The 15,665-nt window shown below is 35.5% G+C and overlaps 1 protein-coding gene across 2 annotated transcripts in view; it reads right to left on the minus strand.

Moving 5' to 3' along the window:
- Nucleotides 1-15,665, minus strand: part of mdga2a (MAM domain containing glycosylphosphatidylinositol anchor 2a) — a 143,378-nt gene that overhangs the window by 71,616 nt on the left and 56,097 nt on the right. For both annotated transcript variants that reach the window (XM_079386072.1, XM_079386073.1), the window contains 3 exons: nt 14,335-14,531; nt 12,043-12,175; nt 10,161-10,430 (listed from right to left, as the gene is read on the minus strand). In XM_079386072.1, the coding sequence (XP_079242198.1) occupies nt 10,161-10,430; nt 12,043-12,175; nt 14,335-14,531 (600 nt within the window). The remainder of the gene's footprint in view (nt 1-10,160; nt 10,431-12,042; nt 12,176-14,334; nt 14,532-15,665) is intronic.

A 15,665-nucleotide genomic window follows, 5' to 3' on the forward strand; every position in this document is an offset into this window, starting at 1 on the left:
AACAGCTTTACAGGCCGAGCATTTCAGTCATTATATCCAATGGAATCTCACCCTTGCATTCACAATACCAGGGCTCGCAAAATCGCTAGCCCGACGTCCCGGGACTATTGTGTTTTCCAGTCGGGCTACCAAAATGTATCACTGCCCTGCCCGATGGTTAAATGCCCTACCTTAAATACAGGGCTCCCACGCAGTGTTCCCTCTAAGCTGAGCGCGAGCGTGTTCTTCTTCCGCCGCAGCCGTGCAAAGGAAACAATGCGCCTCGCGCACACAAAAATTAGCTGGGAAGCCTTGATCGAATGCTGCCAGTAAAAGGGAAAGAATAGCAATGCTCGGGCAAACCGCTATAGAGCTGATGTCACGACAGAGTTAGAACCGGTTTCATAGAAAGAGAACGATGCACCAAATGAGTCGCTGTAGAAACTGAATACTTCAATGTTGCGGTGCGCTCAACACGAGAGCCAACGCAAACGCAATGACATGTGAGATAAAACGTCCTCGTGTATTAAAGAAGAGTGGCTTGATTAAGTGCTGGAAATAACGGAGGATGGGCAAAGAACGTAACAAAACTCTGAAACATGTACAGTCACACACAAGAGTATTCTACAAACTGTACTTCATAACCATGTTTAGACAGCTATAGAAGAATTCATATGTTCACGTTTTTATATTTAACTTACAGATCTCAGCTTAAGTTTTGCTTCAGTTTGTATTATTTTCTATTCTATTCTATCAGTTTAAATAGTTTGTTTTGATAATATATTATGTTAGGGCTATATTATAAACAAGGTCAATTATTTATCAGGTTTTTGACTTTGAGTCTCTTGCTCATCAAGGCTGTATTAATTTAAAAAATGTGATATAGTGAAATATTATTGCAATTTCTAATATTGGTTTCCTATTTTAATACCTATACTTTAAAATAGCATTTATTCCTGTGATCAAAGCTGAATTTTCACCATCATTACTCCAGTCTTCAGTGTCCCATGATCCTTCAGGAATCATTCTAATATGCTGATTTATTATCTTTGTTGAAACTGTTGTGCTGCTTCATATTTTTTTGGAACCTGTGTTACTTTTTTCATTGATTCTTTGATTAATAAAAAGTTTAAAAGAACAGCATTTATTCAAAATAGAAATATTTTCTATCAATAGAAGTCTTTACTATCTATTTTATCCATTTAACACATCCTTGCTGAATAAAGTTTAACTTTCTTTAAACTTTTTTCAAGTATCTTTAAAAAAGGAAAACATTTCTGACCCCAAACTTCTGAATAGTTTATATTGTAACAAAATCTCTATTTTGACTAAACACTGTTCTTTTTAACTTTTTATTTTTTTTTTCAGGTCCCAAAAAATACAGTATAAAAAAAATTAAAAAGCAGTACAACTGTTTCCAACATTGATTAAAAATCAGCGTATTAGAATGATTTCTAAAGGATCATGTGACTCTGAAAATACTGCTTTGCTTCACAGAAATTAATTACATTTTAAAGTATATTAAAATAGAAAACATTTATTTTAAATTGCAATAATATTTCACAATATTTTGTTGTGAAATAATATTCAGTATTTTTTATCAAATAGATACAGCCTTGATGAGCATAAGAAACGTTTGAACTGCAGTATATTGTACAGTAGAAATGTTTTCTCAGGTAACCTAAAATGTACATCATTTAGTTACATCAAGGGTCAAATCAAACGTAAATAGCACATTAAAGTTCAAATGTACACACTTTTTTGTGAGCATGCTGTACAGGTCTGGTATAAAGAATGCTTTTGCTCAGGTGCCAGAAATGTCCGGCCGATAGAGAAAAGTTTTGCTCAGCAAGAAAAATAATTAGAGGGAACATTGCTCCCACGGGTCCTTAAATTTGATACAACTAAATTGAAGAGTTTTTAAGGCCTTAGACAGTTTTAAATATGTTAAATGGTATTAGAAATAATTTTTCAAATTGCCTTAAATAGATTTTTAAGAATTCTGCAGACATTTGACATTGACATTTATGGTGTTTATTTTATTTGGGCTAGTTAAATTAATTTTCGGGCTACCAAAATCTGAAGAGTACCTGCCCGAAGGGCTACCAGAGATTTTGAAATTTTGTGAGCCCTGAATACTGATGCATTGCTGTGCTACAGACAATGCCAAGTGTGCACAGTGATTCTGCTGAGAAAACAGTTGATGTGAACGACCATCAAAGGGATTCAGGTAGAACTCAATTTACATATCAGAAATAAGACCAATTTCAGCGGCCAGGAGAAGGGGGATGTAGGACCTGATCTTTGCATGCCTGTTTTAATTGCTTGGTAGAAAGTGGCCCAAACGGGAGATGATATCTCCTGTGTAAATAAATAAAAAGATGAGTTTCTATGGCAGTGTGCAGGCTCAGCAATACCCTTCGTTCCATCAGCGCTCCTCCCAACTCCTCCCTCCAGCTATTAAATATCTTATAAAGAACGAGTCGGGTTATTTTGCAGTTATCTGCAGAGCAGACCCTGCAACGTTTGGCATAATCTGCTGAAGAGGCTCTGTGCTGGTACTGACAAGGCTCAATATTTGAGTGATAACTGGGGAAGGTTGGGGTGTGTTTTATTGATGATGCTGCCAGTGGGTGGTGGAACAGAGCTGTCAGAAAAGGCCTTACTCAGGGATGGCTATCTGGTCACTCCCACCTGGGTGCCAATCAGACCAATCTGCCCCTAAGTAATCCCTGCCCTGTGTTTGTTCCGTGTAGGAGCTAAGGAAGATTATAGAAGACATGTTTTATGTTTAAGGAAGCGCTGAACCAAAACTAAAAATTCTGTCATCATTTAGTCATTCCAAACCTGTATGACTGACTTTCTTCTGTGGAATGCAGAAGATCCAATTACAATCAAGCTTCAAAGGCACCATAAATAGGTATAGGAATCATTCAAAATTTAATGATTTGGATTCCTCTTAATGATTCCTTAATGTTCCCTTAGAAATTCTCTTGAATATGAGGAAGACGTATTTGGAAAATATAAAAGCAAATCTCTTTCCAAATTGCAAAGATCATTTCAATAATAAATGTAAAATGCCTATGAACAAAAATTAGGTGTCATATTTTAGGAATTCCCTTTATTTTATTAAAACACCAAAGAAAAACGGTCTCATAGAGTCATTCACTTGGTATGTTGCTTGATAAATAATGTAAGGCTAGGAACACTGTCAGACTATTTTAGTATGATGTTCTGTCTGCATTGGTGGAAGAATAAGTACGTGACAATAGTTAATGAAAATAGTTTGTTTATTATTATTTGCATCTATTTGATTTAGTTCCAACTAACTACATAGAATCAGAATAAGACTATTAACTGTGAAAACAATTATTTAATCATTTAAAAAGTATGAACATATAGATAAGGCTATCTGTGGAACAAGCAAAAATTCAATTAGTTAAAATGAGATTGATTTATTGACGTATACTGTACACACACAAACACACACACACTCTCACATATGTGTGTGTGTCTATTGAATTTATTTTGATACTGATACCGAAACTCAGTTATTTGTAATTACAACACATTCATTTGGTATTATTACATAAATCTCATTCTTGTTACATATGTTTATGTATGACTGACAAATATGCATCAAATTAGGTTTATTAGTTTATGTTAAAATTGTGCAATCCAAAAGAATTGTTAAAATTAGTGATCGACCGATATTGATTTTTTATAACCGATACCGATACCAATTATTTGCATGTCTATGTGCCCGATAACCGATATGCAGAACCGATATTTATTTACTGTTATAAAGTAAATAAATGACTGCGTGAAGTAAGTCCATACTTCACTTTGGTTTTTCCTCCTTTCAGTCATCTTAACAAAAAATGTTTTGAGAATTAGCAGTCTTTCATGCAGGGCTCTAGACTCATTCTTCCCACTGATCTCACTTTTGCGCACGAGCACATAATTTGGTTGCAATTTGTTTTTTGTTTTTGCTACAACATTTGATTAATCAATGCATGCTGATGAACTTTTATCATAGTTTATAGTTATATGGTAATGGACGTTTTCAACATTCAACTCGTTCTTTTTCATCAGTATTATTTGTGATTTAAATTTTGTGAACAGGAATTCCTTTTTTCGTGTGCTTTTTACTTTCAAATTTGCGATCTTGGTGTCACATTTTACAAGAAAAGATCATTGTCTGTTTTGCTTATATCTATACACCTTTCAATTTTTAAGACTAAAACAAAAGATGGATTAATTGTTATTCTTAATTAAAAAGCGCAACAACAATAAAACAGTACGTTGACAATGGCAAACTCTTACATAACATTTATCAACAAAAACGAATAAGACCAGGCATGGCATAGGACACACCACATGCTGTACTATATACCTAGTATATTACAGAATGTTTAGCAAACTCTGAGGAAGCAAATAAATATTAATATATATTTTTTTTAATTAAGGAAAGCCTCCATAGCATAACCTGAGGTAAACAGCAAAGATAACAAGCTTCTCAAAACGAAAACAAAAAGAAAAGTAAAACTAAAACTGGCTGTAGCTGACAGGACTTGCATGTTTTTTCTACAAGAATACCACCACGTTCACCTTCTCTGGTTTAAGAAGCGGTCTTTTACTTTAATTTGAAAACAAATCCTCCGTTGCGCTTCATCCGCGACGCGCACCTTCACGCTCGTGCTGACCGCGAGTATAAACCAGGCTCTACCCACTAAGCGCTCGTGCTGAAAGCACCTCTCTTCACGTGATCAGTGAAATCTGACTCCTGCTATAATGTGCTGCGGCTGGCAGCGCGCGCTGTATGAAGCAGACGCTTTGGAGTAGCGCAGACCTGGCACTCGTACAAATGCGACCAAGTCAAATTTTAACTCGCAAACAATTACCATTTTGGTCGCAGTCTAGAGTCCTGTCATGTTAAATTTAATCTTCGTATTACAACAATAAAAAACATTTTATTTATAAAAAGCTTTAGCAGCAACACTAATATTAGCAGTAAGCAAAATGAACATAGAAAGTATAATGTTTTCAAATGGAGAAAATAAAGGAAAGGAGTCATATCAACTTCATTTTTAACTACAGTTTTAGTAGGTTTATAAGCTGTTTAATATGATAAAGAGTGAAGAATAATTCACTGGATAATGTTAATTCACGGAATAATATTCTCTGGAATATTAGAATATAACAAGCATTGTATTTTATTGCATTTCTCAACTGGCATGCTCTAAATTATGCTGCTGACAGCGCGGTTTATCTATGCCTTTACACAGAATTATAGGCTACTCAAACTGCGATCGATCGCGGAGATAATAAATAATTAATTTCCATAGAGTTGTATTAATTTAGATGTTTATAAACTAAATAATGGTTATATAGTAAGTGTTAATACAATTTAGGGTGCTTCAAAAAAGTGAATCTTGTTAAAAGTTACATGCGGTGTCCGAGCTGGAGCATTTCTTGAGCATCAACCCGCTGAGTGAACTGCAATATGAAAGCGGCTTCACGAGACTAATGATGAGCATATAGACAACAGAGAGAGAATTACATTCAATGCTTTTCTTTCCAACATGCAATCATTCATGGCTGTATTATTTAATTCATGCAAAGTTACGTCTTTATTGGGAGAGGACTTGAAGGATTATCTATGTGACTCCGACTTCACGAGACTAATAGACCACAGAGAGAATTAAATTCAGCGCTTTTATTTCCACCATGTGCTAATTCATGGCTGTGTTATTTCAGGCAAAGTTATAGCCTATCTTTATAGGGACAGGGCTTGACAGAGTATCTTATTTATCATATTTCTTAGAGCCAAGTTGCATTTAAACTATATATCAGGCACTTATGTAATACATCTAATTTGTGCATTAATGCCTGTAATATTAAATAGTTTACTAACTACAGCAAATCAAGTACCTGCACGCCGTTGCTGTCTCGTCTCCCCTCAGATGCGCTGCAATTGCGATCCTGCGCGCAATTCTGAAAACGTCCACAAGATGGCGGTGTTTATCGGGGTATCCGATATTACAAAACCGATATTCGATTATGGAAAAATGCTTAAATATCGGGGAAAATATCGGTAAATAGATATATCGGTCGATCTCTAGTTAAAATCTTATATTTTAGGCCTAAATATTTTTTGAAAGTATTTGCTCAGTCCATCACACGGCTTCATCTTCTCCTCACAAAACAAAGTAAAACAGAGCCGCCTCTATTCTACCTTCATCAATCCTCAAGCGTGCAGCTACCTCCCTGATCAGTGATTGGGCAAACAGCTCTACACCTTCACCTCAACCACCACCGCATCTGGCTACACATGCTCTTTTTCCCATTGCAGGAGAAAAGGTCATATTTCAAATGACCAGTACAGCTGCTATCATAGAGCTTTGTACAAGCAGCCAGCAGAGTGTGTTGGGATTAACCAACTTCCAAACCCTCCCATGTAATATCGTTTTCTCTCCAATCCCTTGCTTATTTTGCCCAACAAATGAGATTCCGCCATCTGTGCAGCAAAGAAGCTGTGCAGCTCATGCTTGTAACGTCCCCTCTGACAATATTATATTATAAAACCGTCCTCTATCTATCGTGCTAGAGAACGGGCCTATCATTGCTATTTTCTGCCCGATAGTGTTGTTTCCATCCATAAGAGAAGCATATAAAACCTAAATGGCCAACATGGCTAGGATGAAAATGCAGTGTTGGCCACAAGTGAGCCATAAAGTTGTGGCAATGATATTGCGACATTCATGTTGTCTATGTAATGTTGTAGAAAATGAGTAGAAGGTTGCAAATAAATCAAGAAAAGAACAAAAGTAAGGTCAACGACATTGTGGGAAGTTCATTTTGTTTGTTGTGAGAGTCAATTAATACATTGAAAATACTCCAAGAGTGTTATAAGGGGTTTGGATCATTAGGTTTGAAAAAAAAAAAAAAGCAGTCAGACAAAATAATTGCATGTCTAATTCTCCAACAAAAAGTGTCTCTTTAGTGGCTCGGGATTGTCTGTTTCTGCAACAGCGATTATAGAAAAGCAATCCGGACCAAATACAGAGTCACCAGAGAATCAGTATGTGTGAGTAAACAAAATCTTATAATGGAAATTAATGTTAAAATAATAGCATTTTAATATTACAATGAATGAATAATGCAAAAAGTGTCTCGGAAGGTAATGTTAGGCAATAAACAACTGCTTTCTAATGTGGAAATTGTTTAAGAGGCTAATTTACAGCAAAAGCAACACAATTGCAAGTGTGATAATGCTTTTATGCAATAATTCAATGAACAATGTCAATATTGAGTAACATACATTTTAAACAAATTTGCTAGTTCCTTTGCCTGCTTTTGCTTTGCCAACACAGCAGCAGAATTGCTGCATGCGTCCAATTCTTGAATGAATCTGTTTTTGAATCTCTTGCTCATTGATTCAAATGAATCAATGTTTTTGAATTAATTGACTGAATGAATGATTCAATGACTCACTCTTAGCAAGAGTCACTTGTTTCATTCCTGTTTTATTTTACAAGTTAAATGTGCTCTTCCATTATTCATTCATAAAGACAGCCACTTGATTTATTCCTTATGAATGAATCAACAATTTTGAATGAATCTGTTGACCAAATGATTACAATGACACACTCAATAAGTGAATTAACACCACCTACTGGTATAATAATGTAATGTGCAGATAATTTTACTAAGCAGAGTGAAAAAGTGAAAGCTCCCAGTGCTATTAGACTGTTATATCAGTGCTCTGGGAATGCTGCTCAACCAATCAAATTTGAGGACTGGAACTAACTGTTGTATGGATAGTATTATATTTCTCATTAGATTACCAACTAAATGGAACATAACAAAATAAACAGAGAATGATTACTTATTTGAGTTGAATAATTTTATGTGAGAAGAAAGAGTGCCAAGTAATACAAACTGTGAAGTATTCTGTAAGAATCAATTCACCACAATAATTATGCTCACCAGTTCAATCAAACTGTAAAAAAGAGATTTAAAAAGGTTTCTGAATATTAGACTGCTCAAACAAAGTCACTGAAGTTCTCAGTTAATGATACTAACCATAAACTACTGCTCTTTGTTGTGAGAAGAGCTTGGGAAATTACACATGGCAGATTTCTTTTTTTTTTTTTTTGGTATGATCCTCTTCCCCTTTGCCGTCTACCTCACCAAGATCCTTCTCACTGGCAAGACATCTGACTCCCATCTTACCCTCCAGTCTCATACAGAAACCCGGCTCGATGGAAATGCGTAATCTCACTGTGCTCCCCAGACCCGGTGAGTTGACAGACAGTAAGGGATTCACATTAAAACCTGGACCTCCAGATGTGTAAACAGCTTTTTGTGCACACCGGGGATCAGCCTTGGCTAGGAGTAACTATGAAGTAAGCTACAACAGCTGCTCCAAGCGGGGATAGTAAAGCTTCTTCAGAGAGCATCCCACACGCACACAGATGCCTGAAAAAGCAAATCCTTTTCTCCATTTCACTTTGTTCTTTTGGCTAGATGTAATACATGAAAGTGACGGATATTCATTGCTCTAGGTAATGATGCTGGCTGGAAAAGCACCTATTTATTTATAAGACATTTCAGAGCAAGGCTGAGTCTTTCAAACCTTCAAGAAAGTTTCAACAAATAGTTTTGTAATAACGCTAAAGCTGTTGCAACATCTTCGTCCTTTCACATTAGCTTAAAACCACAACTTGATTGCTTTCTCGATGCATATTGTCAGTCATTATTCATAATTGCACACTGCATTCATTGTCAAGATATTTATTACCCCCATGTATTGTCATTCTGCTTCCATGGTAATCATTAAGTAATTCATTATGCACTGATAAATGGAAATGGGTATAGAGGAAAACTTGAGAGGCTTGCAAAACTTATTGGTGGAGGCAATTTACACTGAGTGTAAAGGAAATTAGATGCTATTTACACCCCAGTGTAAATACTAACATACACTATTTGCATTTTGTCAAGTACACTCTTAAAATAAAGGTGCTTCAAAAGGTTCTTCAAGCGATGCCATAGAAGAACCATTTTTGGTTCCACAAAGAATCATTCAGTCAAAAGTTCTTTAAAGAACCATCTCTTCCTTACCTTTTTATACTCTGAAGAACTTCATTTTGCCACAAAGAACCTTTTATGAAACAGAATGGTTCTTCAGATGTTAAAGGTTCTTTATGGAACCATTTAGACAAAAAGATTCTTCTATGGCATCGTGAAGCACCTTTATTTTTAACAGTGTACATTGCATCCTATATACACAATACCATTCAAAAGTCTCTCATGCTTATCAAGGCTGCATTTATTTAATCTAAAAAACGGTAAAATACGAATACCGTGAAATACTATTACTACTACAAATATATTTTTTTGTATTTAATGTATTCTAAAGTGCAATTTATTTCTGTGATGGCAAAGCTGAATTTTTAGCATCCATTACTCCCATCTTCAGTGTTACATGATCCTTCAGAAATCATTCTAATATGCTTATTTTGTTCTAAAATAACACTTAGTTTTGTTATCAATATTAAAAGCAGCTGTGCTGCTTAAAATTTTCATGGAAAATGTGAAACTTTTTTTATTTCAGGCAACCAATTGAAGCAAGTTTCATATTTATTTGTGTCGAAAACGTTTCACACAAATTTTCCATGGCTTCAAAATGTAATTTTGTTCATAGCCTCATTCTATTATTCAACATGAGGGAACAATTCAAATTCTAATATTAATTTATATAAATAAACAAGTGGCCTTGACAAATTTTATTTTTCTTATCCTCCAGGACAGTGATATGGTTTGTTTTGATTCTAAATTTTACAAACATATTGATAATTTCTGATGAGAACAGAGACACAAAAAAATAGAGAGAAGAGATGGAGGTTGGGATCTGAAAATGCCACAAGACAGATGCAAACTTAGGCTGTCCATGCAAATATTCTAATACACGTGCTTTACATTCCAGGCACTTCTCCAATATCCAACTCAGACAAAACAACATTTGGTAGTTTTATCTACTGACTCTTGGGGTGCACTGCATGGCCAGTGCTATTTACACCTTCTGCAAACAAACAATTTAAAAAAACTGACAGAAACTATGATACATCTAGCACAAACAAACAAAACCAACAAGGCCTCAAAGCCTCACTTCTTACCTCTGACGACAATGTTGGTGGATTTCTTTGCAGGATTACCCACGTTGTTACTGGCTACACAGCTGTAAACACCAGCATCCTCCGTGCTGATGGCAGGTATTGTGAGGGTCTCACTGTTGAGATTGCTCTTCTTTGGAAGCTCTTCATTGTTCCGAACCCACGTCAGTGTCGGGGTGGGCTCGCCTCCAGAGATGATGCACACCAGTACCACTGTCTGTCCAGGGTTGGCCACAATGGGGTCTTCCACAAGCAGCTTAATAGTCGGGGAGGCTAGGACAAAAACAGACAGGGTAACTCTTATCATCTTTATGTGAAAGACCTGTTTTCTTTTTTAAAAGGACACTTGCTGCTGCACTTACATGATGTTTGACATTTACATCAAGCAAACACACGTATTACCGCTGGCTAGAAGTGATGGCTTGCAGTTTAAAAAGTTTGACATTTTAGTATTTTCTTCACACACACCCCTATTGTTCCACTTCAGAAGACACTGATTCATCAACTGGGGTTATATGGATTACCATCATCTTCACGTCAAGTGAATGCATGTATGACAGCTGGCTAGAAGTGATGGTTTATAGTTTAAAAAGTTTAACATATTAGTATTTTTCTCACACACTCCTATCATTTCGCTTGGGAAGACATTGATTCAACAACTGGGGTTGTATGGATTACCATTCTGTTTGCTTTGCACGGTTTTTAAAGCGTCAACTTTGAGGAATCTCTCCACTTGCATTTTATAGACTCACATTAAAGTATTATTTTTCTAAAGTTCTCAGTTTGTGTTCATCTGAAGTAAGAATGATGGGAAAACTGACATTTTTGGGTGGCGTATCCCTTAAACTTATGGGTGTAGGAGCTATCAAAAAAGTTTAAGGAAGACGACACATAATAAAACTTAACAGCTTGACTCATGAATATTAATTCTGTGATGTGATGTGATGTGATTTTCAAGGAACCAAAATAGTTTAAATGCTTGTTTACAACTAATTCCAGGTGTGTTTCCAACTTCAAGCAAGTAATTACAGCAAATATACACAATGATCTCAATTATGGTGTTTCATCTTATTACTCTAATGAGTTTATATTTAAAAAAGTGGTGTTTACAATTATCACCCAAAGGAAGTGATTTACTTGGTCCCGTAATGCAATAGGTGACCATATCTAGTGTATATAATCAAGGCCTGGTCCCATGAGCACACTTGTACGCTGTGATGTAAGAGCCTTCAAGTTGGCAAAGCAATCAGTCAATCCCCGGGACTGTGCCGTGATCATCCTCATCAGCCAATGTGTTGCCAGAAATGCACTGAGAGACGGAAAAGAGGTGAGAAAGAAGGATAGTGCAAGAAAATTATCAGAATGGGAGGGGTGGTGGAGTGAGAGAGGAAGATAGAGAAACAGAGATGGCCTGAGGGAAAGGTCTGCCGACTCTGTTCATTCTTTAATGGATTCCGTAAAGGTCAGGTCTTCGCCGCAGTAGCATGTGAAGCCCACCGAGACAGATAAGGAGCACAGGGACCCGCAGGGCCATTTCCTTAAGAATATGGTTTTGCCATGGACTGAATTAACTGCAAGGCCAGTGGTGAAAACATCAGCCCGAGGTGGTTTCTTCAGCCATCAACCGACGAAGGAGGAGAAAAGTAGCAGCAGGCCTCTAAATGTAACATACTCAATAACACATGCAGCACTCACAGCTCGCTGATTATCAGACCACACAGCACTTGTGGTGACAAGAGCCTCAGGGCACTTCATTTTGAGAGTTGCTTCTGTGGTGCTGCTCGCATGTAGTTTCTTACTCGTTGGATGGCTCAAATATAGCAGAAGAAGACTAAAATAACAGACAATGCTGTGCACAAGGAGGAGGCATTGGTATCGCTCTCACCGGTTTTGTTGGTGAGCCGGAATAGCACACTCTTTTCGGGGATGCCACAGACATTGCGGACAGAGGCAGTGCATGTGTAGTTAGCGTAATCCTGAGGACGAAGGTTCTTCAGCTTCAGGATCTTTGTCTCCCCCTGCAACCCAAGCAGACGTCAAATTGCTCAGAAATCAAAAACTGATCTTCTCTATACATAAAACACTATTTTAAAAAACTAGCCATATCCAATTAATCTGACTTTATCTGAGCTTTTTTGTGCTTTAAAAGACTTCTGCTAATTTGCTCATTTTGGTCTTGCATCCCCTCCGGCTACTGGAGCTTTATAGAGTAATCTTACTCAATTTGTATTGTAAATTTACAATACAGCACTGGTTTTTAATTGGTGGTTAGCAACCTCCCAAAATTGTCGCAGATCTATACTGATCACAAACAGCATGGAAAACAATACTAAATACAAATAATTAAATGCAACTGACCATATAATGGTGCGTGGTTAGGATGGTAAAATAAATAAGGTTATATTTTGAACCAAACCAGTTAAGAACCAGTTGATTACATGCATAAGTGGCTCACTTCTGTCTAATAATAAGTAACTTATTTTTGTACCATCTTTACACGAGGTCAATTTCTACAAAAACAGGCATTTTAAAGTCCATCAGTTAAAAATAGTGTCACTGATTGATACCAAAATCTTCTGAAGATACTTAGCTTTTGATCTGCTTTTTAACCTGAGACATTGACAGAGAGCTGCAGTGCATTAGTTTCATATTCATAGTTCTGAAGAGGCTGAAAGATAAAGAAGGCTCTATTGAAAATAACATGCAGAATCTCCTTTAAGTGCACAGACTAATGTTGCGTGATTGATTCTCTGTAGGGAATAAGAAGAGCGAAAAAGGTCCTGAAATACCCTGTGTCTTATGATAATTACCAGGATGGATCCACTCTGGGCCAATCACTGTGCCATATCGGATGTGACAAAGCTGTGTTTTGAAAGAAGCCTTTTTTTTTAAACTGTCAGATGATGTGCGTCCTCCTAAACCAGATAACACTCACAATGTCAAACTGATGCTCCCTTTTTTTCTCTCCTGATAGCTTCAACATCTTTCATGCAAGAGCAATTAAGTTCATCAAATGTTTTCAAGCAACTCAGGCTTTCATATTGTCTCATTTTAAAGTTAAATGTCAAGACTGATGCACAATGTATATCAGCTATTTTACAATGGCCTCAAACATAACTAATCTAACCAGAATTTATCGTTTGTATTTGTTATAATTTAATTTAATATTTAATTTATAAACTTTATTGAATTTTCAGCAAAACAACCATATAGTGATATATACGTATGTGTACTCTGATATAAAATAATTTATATTCTCTTTAGTTGTTGTCATACTCCTAGCTTATATTGACCATTTTAACACTATTGATGCAGTTATGTTACCATTCAAAAGGTTAAAGTCTGTAAGATTTTTTCATGCTTTTAAAAGATGTGTTTTATGCTCTTTTTTTAAAACCAAGATTGCATTTATTTAAAAAAAAAAAAAAAAAATTGTGGAATATTATATTGTGCACTGCAAAAAGTGATAAGTTGACTTAACTTTAAAAAATTGAGGAAACCTGTTGCCTTAATATTATTAAGTAAATAATAATAATAAAAAAAAGTTAAGTGAATTTGAAAATTCACTTAACGTATTTTTTTAAATGATTATTTACTTAATAATTTTAAGGCAATGGGTTTCCTCATCACTGTAAAAAGTGATAAGTTGACTTAACTTAAAAAAAATTGAGGAAACCCGTTGCCTTAAAATGATCAAGTAAATAGTAAGTTAAGTGAACCTGACAATTCAATTTATCACTTTTTACAGTGTGGAAATAACATTTTCCTATCTTACCATATTTTAAAATGTTTTTTTTTTTTTTTTTTGGTTAGACTAAACTTTCAGCATTATTACTCCAGTCTTCAGTGTCACACGATCCTTCAGAAATCATTCTAACATGCTGATTTTGCTGCTCAATAAACATTTCTTATTATCAATATTGAAAACTGCTGATTCAAATTTTGTGGAATATATTTGTAATGAATAGAAAGTTCAAAAGATCAGCATTTGAAAGAAATCTTTTTAAACATTATACATTTCTGTCACTTTTGATTAATTTAATGCATCCTTTCTGAAAAGAAGTAGACTGTTTTAAATGAAATCTACTGACCTTAAACTTTTAAATGGTAGTGTATATGCACACATATACTATAAATTGACATTACTGCTTTGAATACGTCTGTGGTAACATCTTACCTGTGTGAAGAAGGGCTCATAGATCTCCACACCCTTGTCCGTACCTTGGGACAGGAACTCCCTCCCCCGTTTCCAGCTGTACCGCACCGGAGGGTTTGAATTGGCAGCACACCGCAAGAACACTGTCCTCTCATAGTAGAACTGCTCCTTTGCCTCTCCTATACTCTGATGGACCGTCACAATGGGGTCATCTAAATCTGAAATGTAAACGGATGGGTCGGTCACACTGATTTAACATTGCTCAAATTACCCTGAAAAATGGCCACGAGACTGGTACATATCAATAGCCATCTAGAACCCTAGCTAGGTATATTTAAAAAAGGTTGTAATATACACTGGCATGTAGGACAGAAGTATGGAAATGACAGAATGTAAATAAATAGAAAACTAGGTTACAGGTAAACAACAACTTCCATATTTAGATTTATTTATGCCACACTTCATGCATTCATATTCATGCCCCAATACAAAAAAGTCATAAACTCAATTCAAATGCATAAGTCACAGTGTTACAAGAGTTGCGTGCCACTACTACAAACATTAAGTTGTAGCTAAATATACCTTAATATGTGGAAAAATTCCAACATATAGTGTGATATAGCTGATTTTTCCCCGTTTCCTTCCAAGCTGCTCAGAGATTGAAGGCATAATTTGTCGAATTGCTTAATGAGCCAAAAACGACCTAAATTAAGAAGAAGCCCATAAAAGAATTGAAATTTACTGGAGCGCAATTCATACAGTAGCCTATTTATTACGGTCCAAGATAGACACAAATTACTTTCTACATTTTTAACTCATTTAACACCAACTAAACCCATTAAACACCAGTTAAAACGCATATATGTTATTGAGATCCAATCTGGTAGAATTTTAGGTTCTTAGTTCATGCAATATCTAAGATATAACAAATAACAATGAATAGTACATTATTAAGCAACATCAACAACATGTATGTTAAATTCATTATATAACCATTTATAAATGTATGAATTAACAGTAGTTGGTGCATTATGAACAAACATTATTATTAGTCATTAAATAATAGAATCATTTGTAATTTAATATTAGCCTGCATCAATAAATACTGTAAAAACATTGTTTATTGTTTGTTCTTGCATTAACTAATGTTAACACACTGAATCGCACTCTAAAGTGTTACCTGAAATTTCTGAATTCATTTTTAAAGATCCAAACAGCATTCATCTCATCATTTTCATAAAATTTGTGAAACATATTCTGATGAAAGCACAGCCTTGTGATAGCATCAAACAATTTTTGATTATTATTTTAGTTCCGTTTGGAAAAATCTATAAATTTAAACACTTTGAAAA

This window comes from Barbus barbus (genome assembly GCF_936440315.1).
Source record: "Barbus barbus genome assembly, chromosome: 30".
Classification (NCBI taxonomy): Eukaryota; Metazoa; Chordata; class Actinopteri; order Cypriniformes; family Cyprinidae; genus Barbus; species Barbus barbus.